A 17,733-nucleotide genomic window follows, 5' to 3' on the forward strand; every position below is an offset into this window, starting at 1 on the left:
CTTAGAACTGGTTTTCCATCTGAGCTCTTGATATTCATAGAGGTGGTTCTCTTTTATCCAAAGACCTCTTTAATTTTCCTGTAGGCGGCATCTATGTTACCCCTAGTGATACAGTATATGAGTCTACATCCTTACATTTGTTCTCCAGCCATCCCTGCATAGCTATTTTGCACTTACAGTCAGTCTCATTTTTGAGACATCTGTATTTCTTTTTGCCTCCTTCATTTACTGCATTTTTATATTTTCTCCTTTCCATCATTTAAATTCAGTATCTCTTGTGTTACCCAAGGATTGCTACCAGCCCTCGTCTTTTTACCTACTTGATCCTTGGCCTGCCTTCACTATTTCATCTTTCAAAGCTACCCATTCTTCTTCTACTGTATTCCTTTTCCCTGTTCTTGTCAGTCATTCCCTAATGCTCCCTCTGAAGCTCTCTACAACCTCTAGTTTTTTCAGTTTATCCAGATTCGATCTCCTTAAATTCCTACCTTTTTACAGTTTCTACAGTTTTAATCTACAGTTCATAATCAATAAATTGTGGTCAGAGTCCACATCTGCTCCTGGAAATGTCTTACAAATTAAAACTTGGTTCCTAAATCTATGTCTTACTATTATATAATCAACCTGAAACCTGCTGGTGTCTCCAGGTCCCTTCCACACATACGACCTTCTTTCATGATTCTTAAACCGAGTGTCAGCTATGATTAAGTTATGCTCTGTGCAAAATTCTACCAAGCAGCTTCCTCTTTCATTCATAACACCTTCTCTTCCTTATAGTAGTATCGAATTCCAGTCCCTCATGGTGATTAAATTTTTGTCTCCCTTAACTGTCTGAATAATTTCTATTATCTGACCGTACATCTTCCAATCTATTCCTCATCTGAAGAGTTAGTCAGCATATAAACGTGTACTACTGTGTAGACGTGAGCTTTGTGTGTATCTTGGCTAGAATAATGCGGTCACTATGTTGTTTGTAGTAGCTTATCCTCATTCCTATTTTCTTATTCATTATTAAACCTACTCCTGAATTACCCCTGTTTGGTTTTATGTTTATAACCCTATATTCATGTGACCAGAAGTCTTGTTCCTCCTGCCACCAAACTTCACTAATTCTCACTATATCTAACTTTGACCTATCAATTTATCTTTTTAAATTTTCTCACCTACCTGCCCGAGTAATGGATCTGACATTCCATGCTCTGATCCATATGACACTAGTTTTGTTTCTCCTGATAATCATGTCCTGTTTAGCCCCCTCCCGGAGATCCGAATGGGGGACTATTTTACCTATGGAATATTTTAGCGAAGAGGATGCCACATTCATTTAACTCTATAGTAAAGATGCATGCCCTTGGGAAAAAATTATGACTATAGTTTCTCCTTTTATTAGTTTCACAGAATTTGAACTATGCTATTGAAAAGTTAAAATATCAGATTTTATACCGAGTGGTGTCACTAAGTCCGCAAATACATATTAGCTCGTATTATGTTTGCAGAGTTGTATTGTAATGAAAAGTTGAATTACCCATATCTTTTGATTAGCAATATTTTCATGAAAACTACATGCCTTGGAAGAATCAGCATGTTAAAAATAATAACCTGATCAGTGAATTTAAATGAAATTCAGCCTATACGACATTTTGAAATAATGATACATATGTGACGTGTAAATTAAATAAGTAACTGTATCTAGGTAGTGTAAAGATAAGAGGAAAAAAAATTGTCTTTATCAGGAGTTTGAATCATAACAGATGAAGTAATTCCAGCATGCTATGTTTCAATGTGTTGGGGAACACAGCCTTCAGAAACATTCCAAGGAAATTTATTCACTGCCGCTGCACCAAACAGCGTATGACGTGGTAGAGCCTGCAGTCTTCTTGGGCTTTTCGTTAAGATCAGCATTAAGATAATTTAGACACTCATCTACCGAAGAAACGTACCTAAAATGAAAACCTATTGGATTCAAATGTTTAATGAACGTAAAAGTGGCACTTTTAATTCTTTTTGAGCCTCTCTGTTGCACATACATATGATAGAAATTCAAGAAGTTTAGAAACCAAAAATATGCTCACAGTGTCATAGGTTCTGTCACAGGCTGAATAGAAGACTTCATAGACGCAGTTGCCCCACCATGTCCTAACCCCTAAGCAAGTTCGTTTCATAACAAAGGGCCACTGTCATTACAATGTGAGAGTCTTAAATTGACAACATTTGTTACCCAGTGAAAACATATTTTCCATCAGAAGCATTACAACACCTGCTATGCACAAAAATCATTGTGCCCTTACTGAAGCTATGGAAATAACTCCATCACACAGGGTCTTGCAGTAGTGATGGGACAGATGACTGGTTTTAACAGATGATTGGCCATTCGATTGTTGTTTGGTTGTGTTGGTTTTTTCAGTTGAATGAAAAAATCAAATGAAACTTGTCTGTGTGGCACATCAGCTGTATGAATTTTTTGTCCTCTCTGGTCTTCATTGCTTGCACTTAATGTGGGACAACCAACTGACTGGCTGATGGATCCAAGCCTTTGGTGGTTACTTCGTCTGTCAGTTTGAGTGATTTCACTTGCATATATTGTCAGCCTTTCTCTGTCCTAACATTAACAGCTGGAGGCTGATGAGGATCGCATGGGATGGCAAATATTTCTTCCCACCATTTTCAGTAAAATGTAATGCAAGCTCGTCAAAATTTGCCAACATTATATTCCTCTTTACATACCCCCAAAACCACTTTTATGCTCAACTCTGTACTCCCAATGAAACATCAGCTTCATTAGTTACATGTTAATTGCATCTGGATCATCTTCATGAACAACAATATATTAATCAGTTTTAAGTGATGAAAAGGATTAATGTACTCAGTACAAAATTAAATGCATATTTTAATGCTTACTTATTTTAACTTTGCCATACATCCTGTCATGTCTTCATGTACCTCTGGTTGTAGGGCTGCCCTCTAGGGGTATGTATACACGGTAATGTGCCACTGCTTCATTTCAGCTAATGAAAGTACTACATACAGACTGGTTTCACACAGAAGAATGTATCGGTAGCTCAGTCAACTAAAACGCTAAAGAGTGGTCTCAGTTGAAAGAACAAATAAATACGTGATTCAACCAACAGAAGAACTACATACTGGTTTCACTTGAAAAGAAAGAATGAATAAAACTCTGTTGACTTTATCTTTCAGCTTCTCCCAGACACTGGTTTTGTTTAAAAGAAATGAATGAATAATAATCCAACTGATACATAAAACTACAACTGATTCAGTCATTCATTTTTATTTTCATTTGTTTGGTCAGATAATTCAGCCGATATGTAAAACTGTAACCGAATGAGTCCATTGTTGTCCAACAACCAATTGAATTGGTTGTTTTCATGTAGTTGTCACTATCACTATCTTGTTGGCCAAATGGGCCAAGTTCATGTGTCAGCAAAATTCTGGAATGGTTTGATGGAATGGTATCTGGAAGACAATTACTTTCTGCAAAGCACTCAGAGTGGTTTCAGTATATTAAGAAAAACCTAAATATTTCATGTGCCTCTTAACGTTCCTTATTGCTAACATGATTGAATTCAATGCATTACAACACAAGAATCACACATTATGAAACCAGCAGTATCAATAACCAAGTTAATATTTAAGAACCAGTTAATGATGGATCCTTTCTTACATTGTTGAAAATATTTTTTTTACAAAGTTTTTGTAAATCATTCCTGGATCTTCCACAGCGATATGATAACTTTGGCATGGGGTTGGTATGGAGATGGACTTAGGATGTTGTGTAGGTTGAGTAGGCGGTGGAACATCAGTTTTGCAGGTGTGGGAAGTATCTTTGGGTAGATGTCCCACATTTCAGGGCATGATGATAGATAACCAACCAACTCCTTGACACAGGGATCATATCCTTGTGGAAGACCCAGAGACAAGACCTGCCCAATTCACCCACCCAGCAGTTCCTACTCCAGTCCAGTCACAGCCTTATCCTACCCCATCTGTGAAAGCAGCCCTGTCATATACCAACTTTGCTGCAAACACTTCACAGCTTTGTATGTCTTTGTGACTACCAACTAGCTGTCCACCAAGATGAATGGTCACTGCCAAACTCGTGCCAAGAATGAAGTTGACCACTTGGTGGCACAACATGCAGCTGAATGTAACATGCTCACAATTCAGGCCATTTGGATCCTTCTTTTCCTAAAATTCTCCCAATAAACCAAAGTCAACCATTTGCCTTCCACCATCCTCAAATGCTGTTTCATTTCATATCGCTTTGCAGTGCTATGCCCAAATATTTAAACGATGTGACTGTTTCAAGCAGGACACTACTAATGCTGTATCCAGACATATACGGGTTTGTTTTTCCTACTCATTTGCATTAACTTACATTTTTCTACATTAAGAGCTAGCTGCCATTCATCACACAAACTAGAAATTTTCTTTAGGTCATCTTGTATCAACCTACAGTCACTTATCTGTGACAGCTTCCTGTACACCACATCATCATCAGCGAACAACCACAGATTGCTGCCCATCCTGTTTGTGAAATCATTTATGTATAGCAACAGTCCTATCATGCTTCCCTGGTCCACTCCTGATGTTACCCGTGTCTCCAGTGCACACTTGCCGTTAAGGACAACATACTGGGTTCTATTAGTTAAGAAGTCTTTGAGCCATTCACATATCTGGGAACCTACTCTGTATGCATGTACCTTCATTAACAGTCTGCAGTGGGGTACCATGTTGAATACTTTTCGGAAATCTAGAAGTATGTAATCAGCCTGTTGCCCTTCATCCATAGTTCACAGTATATCATGAGAGAAAAGTTCACAGTATATCATGTGAGGAAAGAGCAACCTGGGTTTCGCACAAGCGACGCTCTTTAAAGCTATGGACGCGAGCTTTTCAGTTTGTAGGAAATTTATTATGTTCAAACTCAGAACATGTTCTAGAATTCTGTAGCAAACCAATTTTAAGGACATAGGTCTGTAATTCCGTGGGTCTGTTCTTTTACCCATCTTATATGTAGGAGTCACTTGCGCTTTTTTCCAGTCGCTTGGCACTTTGCTATGGTCGAGAGATTCACGATAAATGCAGACTAAGTAAGGGGCCAGTGACGAACAGTGCTCTTTGGAAACCAAATTGGGATTACATCTGGATCTGGCAACTTATTTGTTTTCAACTCTTTCAGTTGTTCTTTACGCCAGGAATGCTTATTACTATGTCGTCCATCGGGACTCTGTGCGTTGGTCAACTGACGGTACGTTCATACGATTCTCCTGTGAGACGATTTCTTAAACGTGGAATTTAAAACTGCAACCTTCCTTTTGCTTTCTTCTACTACACACTAAACTGGTCAACAAGTGACTGAATGGAGGCATTAAGCCTGCTTAGCGATTTTATATAGAATCTCAGTCTCCAGTAACCTACTCTCGCCACACTTTCCATCCAATAATTCAGGAGGATGATGGTTCAAATCCCTGTCCCACTATCCAGACTTCAGTTTCCTGTGATTTACTAAATTCCTCCAGGCAAATACTGGGATGGTTCTTTTGAAAGGGCATGGTCAATTTCCTTTCCCATCCTTACACAATTTGAGCTTGGGCTACATCTCTAATGACCTTGATTTCGACGGGACATTAAACCCGAGCTTCCTTCCTTTCTTTCCACCCAAAATTTTCCCCTTCCTCTGTCCTATCACCCCGCTCCCAACTCTCATACCCACATCGCCTTCGGTGTGTGGCATTCCCCATCAGCTCCGACACCCAAGCATCTCATGCCAGGATGTGCAGATGCCACCCCTCCCTCCCATATTCCTAGCCAACAAATTGGCTTCCTCCCTGGCCACCCACCCCAACCCCTCTTCTGCCTCCCCAACCCACTCTCCCTCTACCAGCCTCACCTGGCACAACACCCACTCGACCCTAGCCCACCTGCAGCACTGGCATTGTACATCCAGCCAGCATCACGTAGGGGCATAGGCACTCACACACACACGTGTGTGTGTGTGTTTGTATTTTTACTCTAGCTTGAAAAAAGATTCATCAATAAGCTAGCAAGTTTTCTTTGTTTTTTGTGTGTGACTGTCAACACTTATACTCTTTGGTCAGTGGCCGTAGTTCAAAAGAAGATATAAAACATATACACAGTAGTATTTTATTTACTAATTGTTCTTTTCTTGGTGAAAGGTGCAGTGTGACGTCATGAATACAATAATCTCATTTTGTTTTTACATTTTAGCTAATAAGCAAGTGTTCTATCGGATAGTATCCAGAAGATTTTTACTTAGGTTTTTCCTTCCCTCAGGATGATAAACCAAAGATCACGGAAGCAGAAAGGAAAAGATTAACCATTAAGGAGACAAAAGAAAGTTTACCAGTATATACTTACAGGGAACAGCTACTACAAGCAGTGAAGGACCACCAGGTAAGAGAGAATAAAATTATATTGGGGTTTTTAAAATAGTGATTTTAAAGTGTTGTTACAGATTTTTTCTTCACAAGGTAATACTGATAATGTTTATTTTGTAAATTTCCTTGTAATTTTAACTGTGTATTTTTCTGAAACTGTTTGAATGCTGAACAATTTAAGGTGCTTTAAATCATAGAATGTGGACAGTTAAACTTCTGCTACTTGAGCCAGTGTAGATGAAAAACTATTTATGGCATGCGTACCAAACGTTATAGGAATGATGCTCAGACTGTGCATTGCAGGATTTGCTTTATTAGAGTGTTAGTTTCAGGACTTTCCGTTAGGTGCCTGTACTGGTGTGGCAACATAGGGTTGAAACACAAGCATCACTGTGCATTACAGTTGCAAGTAATCAATGTGGGTCTGGACAAGGTGAACAGGGCTTGATTCCGAAAGCTGTTTTATCAAAACAACAATAGTAATGCTGCTCTTCACAAGTATTGATGTGTTAAAGGAATATGGAGAGGACCTCTTTCCACACCGGGTTTGAAGAGCATGATTCAGAAGTTGAAATTGACTGACGATTCAGAAATTACTCCTGGGGGTGGTTGATGGACAATTGTGTTACAAATTGTTGAAGAAGAATTTGCTGTTGCCGTGGCTGAGAGTGCTGGACACAATGTGCGATCTTCAAGCAGAGCACAAGCTGTGTCATAGTAGTTGACCATTCCTTGGTCCTCCGCTTGAAAAGTGCTGCGAACACTTGTGAAATGGAATATCTAGTGTGATTCCAGGCTGTCGTGGATGCAGATGGTCACCACACCGAGCAACGTTTGTAACCTGGAATGTGAACATGGTACACAATTAACAAATATTACCCCCTCATGTGAAAATTAAAATGTGTTTCTTTCAATGGTTTATTTGTTATTTCTCTTCTGTGTGCCCTTACAAATGTTTCCACAAAGTTTAATTTTCCTACAATCACTCGTCTTTTGTGGGGCCCCTCTGAAGTAGTCAACATTTAATTAAAAATCACCCTGTATGTAAATTAATCCTTGGAATGTGTGTGATTCATGATAATTCAACTTTCAGCCATCTACATATGTGCTTACATTGCATCATAAAGTGTTCTTTCTTTCTTTTTTTTTTATATATTAAATATTCAGGAGGCAATATTTATTCTTAAAATCTTCCAAATAGGTGTTCCAAGAAAGACTTCTGTAGACCATAGTATATTGCTAAATACTTTTGAACATTATAGAGTTGCTGAAAAGACATATAGCTGTTTTCTTTGTGATACAAACAGTAGGAAGGTTTCTCTTCACTCTCACTCAACAGGAAATGAGATTAGGCTACTCTAATGGGGGTATTGCACAGGTTACTTGTTTCCTGTTGTAGATTAAAAGTACTTCTGATCATAGTATGTGATACTGAGTTGCTTTTTTTATGGCCATTAAGTCAATTTAAGTGTGTTAGAGGATATTCTATCAAGAACCTGAAGTTCGTGTGAACGCTGCGGTACTTTACTAGGCATAGTCCTGTTGTTGGTAGTATGCTGTTGTCTTCTTCTAGCCTTTGAACTGACTCACCCAACCAGTTATAGAGGGACCTATATTTTAACATAGAATTTGGACTATGGTGCATCACAGCTTTTTTCTTATTAACATACTCTGAAATAAGTGAAAGAAATAATAAAATACAAGTAAATATCCTAGGACTGACTGGAGAAGTGTGGGACTATATGTAACTGAAATGAATGGAAAAGTAGACGTTAGTGTGCTGCGTGTATGAAAACAACGGTTTGGAGAGATAATGATATGGAACAAGAGTAAAAGAATGTGTTTGTTGAAACTTTTCTGGAAATGTGTTTGTTCTTTCACTCACTTTAGATAAAAAGAATTTAAAATTATTGTCAAAAACAAGAAACAGTACAGTGACACATGAAGGTACAAGCACTCTTCTGAGAAGACTTTTTTTTTTTGCTTATGGATGCAGAAATACTCAACCATTTGGTGTAATTGAATGCGGTATCGCAGTGGTAAGGCATTGGACTTGCTTTTGGCAGGAAAGCAGTCCCAATACCTACCAGGCCATCCAGCTTTAGATTTTCTGTAGTTCCCTAAATAATCTCTGATGACCTGACGCTGAAATATATAGTAAATTATCATATTTTCTGCCAACAAAATTATGGTGAATGGGTTTGTTTTTCAGCATAGTGAATTAGTTTATATTTGTTCCTATAAGAAGAGCTTTCTTTAAGAATTTGTATTTGCAAAAAGTATCAATGATGAACCCTATTTCTCTTAATTTGCATTTAATCATTTAAAAAATAAAATATGAATGGTTGTTGAAGAATGAGTGATCTGTTTCATGGAAAATAATAAACTTCAATATATTTTATTATATATTATTTTATATATTATATTAAAAACAGATTCTGATCATACAAGGAGAAACTGGCTCTGGGAAAACCACTCAGATACCTCAGTACTTGCATGAAGCAGGCTACACAGCAGACAAGAAGAAGATTGGTTGCACTCAGCCAAGAAGAGTGGCTGCAATGAGTGTAGCAGCAAGAGTAGCGGAAGAAATGGGAGTTAAGTTGGGAAATGAGGTAAACACTCTCTCTCTCTCTCTCTCTCTCTCTCTCTCTCTCTCTCTCTTTTAAAGGTTAAGCAGTTTTATTTCTTGGAGCAGAATTATCCCATTTAAATTTAGCAAACAACATACAATTATTATGTTCTATTATTTTAACATTCACTATTGTCTGTGACTTTGCTGTTCACCTACGTGTTTTAGATATTGTGTGTAACTGATTCTGCGACCCTCTACTCGTATATTTCTTTCCACTTCTTTCTCTCCATATATAAACAGCGTTACAGGTATAAGTGCAGAATTTTTATATATGGTACCTTAATATGTACACACGTCAGTGTGCTCATTGTTTTTTCTCTTTGTCAAACTGTCTTCCCACAAACACATCACAAACTTTATGACCTGTTGTTTTCTATGTGGACATAACTGCGCCACTGAGTGGAGTATGTCTGCCAGTATAGACTAACCATTTAGCATCCACGGGTGCTGTTGTAATCCTATACAGTGAGCATGCATAATTAGACAGCATGTGCCCTCAGCGGCTGGCCTAAAGAGGCTGCCTCACATCAGACGTGTGCAAAACAGTTGTATATAAGTGCACTGGTCCCTTGGCCACTCTAATGTTTAGTCCCTTGGCCACTCTAGTGTTTAAGGGGCTTATGCATTAATTCACTGTCAGATTGTGTCTCTATGTCGTGTTTGTACTGTTTAGTACATCATTCAGTGTATCAGTAATTTTGTGTGTGGGAAAGTGAATTAAAAGTTGTTTGGTCGGAATTCTGTTGCAGTGTTTGTGCAAAGTTACAACATGTCCATAATTCAATACCCAACTTGCTGCCCAGGGGAACATTAGCATTAATGGCTTGTTCTTACTGCATGCACTTGGAGATACTAACAACCTAAAAAAATACTACTCCTAGTATCTATAATTATTAGTATGTGAATGATGTAAATATTGATGTAATATTGTTCAATACACCATCCTTGGTCAGCAATAGAAATATCTGCAATTGTACCTCTCTCTCTCTCTCTCTCTCTCTCTCTCTCTCTCTCTCTCTGTGCATGCATTGGTGTGTGTGTGTGTGTGTGTGTGTGTGTGTGTGTGCGTGCGTGCAGTCAGTTAAAGATATGAGAATGGCTCATTTACCAATTGTTTATAGTAAAATATGTTTTTCTTTTGAAATGATAATTCTTCTTGTATTGATACGCTAGCAATAACATTTATTTTAATGAGTGATTGATGATTACTACCATTTATTTGTGTGGTGATGACTGTGCTGTTTTAAATTATTACATGCTCACCTGTTGAAGTGTGTTATTTGTTTTGTATCTTGCTCATACGCTCAGTTTATATTTGAATCTACACAACTCTTTATGTTTGTTTGTGTGTTAGTCTTCGATCTTTACTTTTGCATGTATGCACTGTTGTCCATGTTTGTATGTTGTTCGTGTTGTACTCATCAAATATGGGGAGTCTAGGAAACATGCTTCTCGGATCGCTAGATAACAATTCAAGCAAATCATATTAATAAATTTTTATTGCAAAAGTAAATGATTGCAGTAGTTAACTTTGTGTTAAACAGATGTGTCGCAAGCAAAGGGCGACAGACAAAATAAGAAATTTCTTCAGTATAGACAATGCTACATAGTAGAAGCAAAATGACTAGTGTTGATGCTAATCTTGAACTCACTGCTGTGGAACATGTATAACTGCGAGAACTGGGCCATGGCCAGGCAATGCGTGTAGAGGGTGCTGCCATCACTTTGTCATCCTGGAGAGGGGTCGATCGGCGTGCAATTGGCTGTCGTCATCTCACAGCCCTCTCTGCTCTAACGTTCCCGCCTGGCATGCCGATGCTTGACTTTACACTGGAACAGTTTATTATTCAGATTGTCTGCATTGTGTAATCAGGTCTTAAATTTGTAACTGAAGCTGTCTGTTGTATATTGTACAGGTGTAATACACTTATTATACCTGGCCATTTGTTTGATTAATTCCATCTCCTGTTTATAATTTCTGTTGTTGAGTGCCATCCTGTTGCCTCTAACGTAGTGTAGTGTGCCTTAGATCAGAAAAAATTTTGTTTCTAATAATGTTCTGATGTGGATTTTAATATTTTTCTGTGATTTTTGTTTTTGTTTTCAGTATATGTTGAAAGAAATATCTCATTTGTACTTTTTCTCTGCTTTATGATAGCTCCCTTTACCAGACACAGGATATTGCCTACATTAATATGCTATAATCTTTCCAGAATTAATTTTTACTCTGCCGGGGAGTGTGTGCTGATTTGGAATTTCCTGTGGATTAAAATTGTGTGGCACACTCGGGCTCAAAGCCAGAAACTTTGCAAAGGTTCTGGGTTTGAGTCCAGGTTCTGCACAAGGTTTCAATCTATCAGGAAGTTTCATGCCATTACGTTGTTTTTTAACATCTTTTGTGGCTGTCTCTTTAAATATAAAATTTTCTGCATGATTTGTGTAGGTGTTAGCTATTGTTTCTCATCCTTAAGGAATAAAACAAAATATTCATACCAAAATACTTGCACATCAGATAGACCTTTAAAACAACATTTTAAGAGAATAACATACACAACAAAAAATTTAGCACAAGTGCACCAAGCTTTCCCTTTCATTTATATAACTGGTTCATAAGGCTGCGTCTGAGATTTTGTGGGATGGTACAGAACATGAGACTCAGTCAAACTTGTAAGAAGAGGAACTTCATTTGTACTGCATTGTGCAAATTGAAGGTTAGATGAATGGTTCAGAAATCTAAACAGGATGGAAAAAATTTGATCCCTGCAGTGATAAATTAGCTCACTCTGTTTCAAAAAGCAATCATTCTGAGACATTGTATCTGGCTTGTCTGTATGCAGTATAGGATGTACCATGAAAAACTATGTCTTTACATTAAAATACAAAGCAAGCACAAAAGCATACTAATAGAAATAGCAGTTGTAGGAATATTATGTTACATTTTCTCATAGGATAGTAAAACTTACGGGGGGAGAACTGGGTCAAACTGCGGAACAGAAGACTAAAACAAATAAGTTGTGAAGTACCTGTGCGACTGACGAGGGAGTAAGTAAAGAAAGAAATCTTCTTCTTCTTCTTCACTTCCCATTTTAAACCATTTAGTGTTTGTTAATGGTACATATCCTTTCCTCAGTCCTCCACAAACTCTGTAGAAAAACTACAAAGTCGCAACAATGATGAACAAACTGCAAACAAAGATAATAGCAATGTGTTAAGGAAGTCCTTTAAAGATAACAGTACATATGCAAACAAGAAATTTAATTCTGGTAGCAACATAGAAATCTTGTACTCTAATCCACTCATAAGCAGGCCTGCAAAATGATGCACTAATGCAGTTTAATTTTACAAAAAGGAAACCTCAATTCAAACAGTTGTTAAATCCACAGAGATGCTGCCCAGTACATACTGTATGCAGCCAGATAATAGCTCTTCTATCTTGTAGAACCTGCAATTTCCCAAGCTAATGTTTTATGAGGTAGAAGACAAGTTGATATGAAGGAAGATGTATTAGTGAGAGAGATTAGATAAAAGGTAGTGCATCAATAAGTATTGTACAAGTTGCAGTTCAGAGACCTTAGAAGGGATGCATATAGTCAAAGATAATTAGAAGAGAGAAAAATTATAATAACTATTAAGAGAACAGTAGGGACGTAGAAGAGCAATAAATAAATAAATAAATAAATCTAATAATACAAAATTCTAACAGGCACCAAGAAGGAAGGAAATTAGGGGACGGAAGGGATTGTAGATTAATTGTGGTTAACTCAGGAGGGCAACAAGATGAGGGGATATGTCTACCCCTGGAAATCATGAAAACTGGGACTGTGTGGCTTGTGTGTTATAACAGGCATTAAAGTTTCTTGTGGTGTACTGTAGGGCATGCCAACAACTGAGTGCATTACAACTGCAAGGCAGACACATTATGTCCATCCATCAATTCTGACACTGTGGTGATTTTCTCCTTGTCTAAGCTCACTGGACAAAAGATTAGTCTTCCCCATAAAGGAGCACATTGGTCGCTTTGGAGTGTTGATGATGTAGAACTGATATCGGGCAGTCATGTGGCCCTCCACCATCGACATAAATCATGGCAGTGAAGCAACATGTACACAATCTGGTCCAAAGTATCCGTGTACCCCTATGGAATGCAGAGTTGACAACTAGATGTCATGGGAGGTGGACCCAACAGTATAAACGAAATTGGGGATTATCGTGTTGTCAATTGAGAAACAGTAACAGTAGCACAAATTGGTCTGGAGATCTCAGTGAAATAGAACATGGAGTAGTCATTGGATGTCACCTGAGTAACAGATCCATCAGGGACATTTCAACCTCTCCAAAGCTGCCCAAGTCAACTGTTGGTGATGTGATTGTGAAGTGAAAACATAAGGGAATGATGACAATGAAAATAAGATGAGGCAGACCTCATGTACTGGCAGACAGAGACCATCAGTCATTGCAGAGGGTGGTATTAAAAAAAATCACACAAAGTCAGTGGAAGGAATCACTCGAGAGTTCGAAACTAGCACAATGATTGCATGTATCGAGTTAAAAAGAATGGGTTACATTGATCAAGCAGTTCCTCATAAGCCATACATTTCTATAATCAGTGCTAAGCAATGATTGAAGTGGCATAAAGAGAAATGCCACTGGGTAATGGATGACTGGAAACAAGTGATTTGGAGTGATTAATCATGCTATACTCTGTGGTAATCCAATGGAAGGATTTGGACTTCACAAATGCCTGGAGATTGCTGCCATCATGTGTAGTGTCAGCAGTGAAGTACGGAGGAGGTGGTGTTAGGATAAGGTTGTGTTTTTCATTGTTAAGTTGTGGTCCACTTATTGCGTCAAATAAAATGCTAAATGCAAGTTATGAACACATTTTACAGTGTTGTGTTCTGCGTACAGCAGAGGAACAGTTTGGAGATAATGATTGTTTGTATCAGCATGACAGTGCACCATGTCATAAAGCAGCATCTGTATGTGTGAAGTAGATGGTGTTACTGTATAGAGGTATTTTTCATGGTTAAGATGTGGCCCCCTTAGTGTGCTTAAGGAAATGTTATATGGGGAAGGATATGAACACATTTTATAGCATTGGGTACTATATACAGCAGAGGAACATTATGAAGACACTGGTTATATCAACATCAAAATTCATCTTCTCATAACAGGCAATGGTTTGTGTACAATAACATACCTGAAACTGACTGGCCTACCCGGACCTTGAACCCATTGGAACACCTTTGACTTTAGTTAGAAAGTCGACTCCAGTGTCGAACATCACTGCCTTCTCTGCTTTCCGCTTTTGAGGAAGAATGAGCTGCTGTTCCTCTAAAGACATTCAGGCACTTCAGTGTCCCTAGCACAGTGCAAGCCACCATAAACATGAAGGGTAAACACACCCCATGGTAATGTCCTCTAATAGATATCCATATACTTTCAATCAAGTGTGTGGAACTGGCACAGTAAGATGGGTGGACGTAGTGATGTGATAGAATGGCAGAAAGCAGCAGTTGTGTTTGGACATGCCTTTGAATGAAATTTCCTTATTCGTTGTACCTTCACAGACTGTCCATTTTCACAAGAGTTGGTGTACCAATTGCAACTGTGTAAAACAGCGTAAGAACAGTGGTTGCAGAAAGATCGTAACCAAAAGGTGCGGGGGGTCACAATTTGTCAGTGACAGTCAGTTTCAAACATGACAGGAATTTCTACTCTCAGTGAATGCTAGTCCATCTTGACCAGTTCCTGAGGAAAAATTGTGAAAGGGACACCACAAATGGACATTTAGAGTCAGCCACCTCACAAAAACAGCTAATAATGCTGCACACCCTCTGTTGGCCAAACAACACAGAAACTTGACAATAGCTGACTGGAGACGATAAGTGTGGTCCAGTGAGTAATGATCCTGCCTCTTTTCAAATGATGCAAGGCAATGACTGTATTGGTGGTCTAATGAGACGTTTAACCTGGAGTGTTTCATCCAGGGTGAAGTTGGTTCTGTAATATTTTGGGGTGTGAGTCGTACCATGACTTGGGCCCACTTGATCAGGTTACCATGAATATGATGTAGGATGCCCATTTCAACATTCTCAGTGACCAAATATTGCCCATTCTTCTACACCCACTCTCTCTCTCTCTCTCTCTCTCTCTCTCTCTCTCTCTCTCTCCCCCCTCTCCCTTCCCCTCTCCCTCCCTCTCCCACTCTCCCCCCTCCCCCCCATCCTCCTCCCCCCTCTCTCCACTGAGCGAGGTGGCGCAGTGGTTAGCACACTGGACTCGCATTCGGGAGGACGACGGTTCAATCCCGTCTCCGGCCATCCTGATTTAGGTTTTCCGTGATTTCCCTAAATCGTTTCAGGCAAATGCCGGGATGGTTCCTTTGAAAGGGCACGGCCGATTTCCTTGCCGGCCGATTTCCTTGCCAATCCTTCCCTAACCCGAGCTTGCGCTCCGTCTCTAATGACCTCGTTGTCGACGGGACGTTAAACACTAACCACCACCACCACCACCCCTCTCTCCTGGTGTGGCTAACACTCAGGTACTGCATCACACTTTGATTAGCCTGCTCTGTCACCTAATGTTAATCCCACAGAAAATGCCTGAGACTATTTGAAACAGGTTATGATATTTATCAGTCAACAATCCAGTTATTTGGCAGCCTTTTGAGATGTAATCATTACAGAGTCACTTTAGCTGGATGTGGCGTAGCTGAAGAAACTTGTGGGTTCTCTTCAGTACTGAATGGAGGTGATTATCAAGGATAGAGACAGTGTTACATGGTATTAGTAAGATGCCTCCTCAGCATAAGTAAATTTTTATCAGTTATGCTCATAAATCTGTCCGGAAAATGTATCAGCTGTTAAACAGTATGTTGGTTTCACAAGTGACACTACTTTTAATGCTGTTTGTTTTGCCAGTGGTGGGGCTGGAGTAAGTGACAGTGACAGTGAATTAGTGTGTGTCCTTGTAGTTTATCCACATAAATAATTACTCTTAAATTATTATAGCAAATATAAGGAAACTTTGAATGTCAGATAGTTTTCATGTACATCTTAATATTCTTGTGGCACCCAATCACTGCTATACAACACCCCCATCCCAAATAGTACAGAGCATTTGGGATGTCCTGGTACTTCAACTTGATTCCCAACCTGCTCTTATGTGGCTTGGATGTCAAATTGTCAGCGACACTGTTGAATGCGGTGCAGGTGTGTCCATAAGTTAGGAGACAGGGTTGGTCGTGGTCTGGTAAGTACGGTACAGTGGCTCTGGATCAGTTGTGATGTGACACACTGGCAAGGCATCTAGGACAGTCAAGGGTAAAATACTCCCTGTCTGCTCCCTGGTTTGACACTTCCAATGGATACTTTCAAATGTGAGCCATAGGATATCTGTGGAATGATCCCCTATACTCAGCAATGGGAAAAGTCTAGTGTATGGTCGCTATCTATAATGGCAATCTTACTGAGTCCGAAAGCAGCATCACATGCAAATAGCTGTGTAAGTCTTTGTGCCCCAATGCCTAATGTTCATCATGTGACAGTGGTGCTGTAACTCTATATTTTGACTGAAAATTCTGCCATTTCAGCTGGTGGTGCTGCCACTAAATAATCCACTGGAATGCATAGAGGCTCACCATGTACCATTTCAGCCATGGATGCACTGATATCAAGTTTATACACTGTTTGGGGACCAAAGAGGACTATGGGAAGTGCCTCTGTACACTTTTCTTGGTGGTGCATTAGCATATTCTATCATACTATTACTAGCAGGATGTTAGCTGGTTATGGGGTGGCACCGAAAGCTGTGCTGGTTCCTGGAACAGAATTTATTCAAACTAGTGGCTTAGACTGGTTGTAACATGGAGAAGGCAGCCAAAATGTGCAATCCATATACACATAAACATTTTTACCATATTTTTCTCTGAGATATCAGTGATTGGGATTGCCTTTAGCGTGCCACCTCTATCCGTGGCTGTGAACTTGTCCAACGAAGAAAGAAGGCTGATGAGGTCAACGTGAACTGAACGAATATAGCCAGTGCACCTTGGAAGTTACTAATGTCAGCATGTATGCGATGACTCACTTTACTCTGTTGGCAAAGGACCACAGGAATATGCCCAGGCACATGCATCTTTCATTATGGATGGCAACACAAAGTGTCTGTAAGCAATTTGACTGTAGCACTGGCCACCAGATGAGATAGTCTTTGACAGCGTCCATGACTTGTCATGTGGAACTTCTGTGAAATATATGGGCGTGGTTTGTTTCAAGGGACATCATACTGCGATGTGCCGGGGCAAGCAGTGTATTTAACACTAAATTCTTCTAAAATCTACATATGTAAATGATGCTCTAAGCCCCCCCCCCCCCCCTATTCTAACTCTGACTTTTGCTGTTGCACATGGATTAAAAAAATATACGCGAACTGACTGTAATCAACCCTGCAAGTGGAGTAGAAAAGAGTTTGGCACCTGCAATAATTTAATTTGATAAATAAGTTAAATAAAGGAAGGTTTCATTAACATAGTGAGAAATGATGGGTTGCTCTACCGATTAACAGAATGAAAGTTCTTTCCAAGATAACAAGATGATTTATTAAGACTAAACACAAAATAATAAACAAAAACACATGAAACATTTATAATACATCAAATTGGCTCAAATTGGATACTCA

The 17,733-nt window shown here is 39.1% G+C and overlaps 1 protein-coding gene across 1 annotated transcript in view; it reads left to right on the plus strand.

Annotated features, from left to right (window-relative positions):
- Window positions 1–17,733, plus strand: part of LOC126262927 (pre-mRNA-splicing factor ATP-dependent RNA helicase DHX16) — a 135,093-nt gene that overhangs the window by 32,526 nt on the left and 84,834 nt on the right. Inside the window, exons 6-7 of the mRNA XM_049959852.1 lie at window positions 6,313–6,432; window positions 8,852–9,031. Of these exons, the coding sequence (XP_049815809.1) occupies window positions 6,313–6,432; window positions 8,852–9,031 (300 nt within the window). The remainder of the gene's footprint in view (window positions 1–6,312; window positions 6,433–8,851; window positions 9,032–17,733) is intronic.

The sequence above is a fragment of the Schistocerca nitens genome, chromosome 6 (assembly GCF_023898315.1).
Source record: "Schistocerca nitens isolate TAMUIC-IGC-003100 chromosome 6, iqSchNite1.1, whole genome shotgun sequence".
In the NCBI taxonomy this organism is placed as follows: Eukaryota; Metazoa; Arthropoda; class Insecta; order Orthoptera; family Acrididae; genus Schistocerca; species Schistocerca nitens.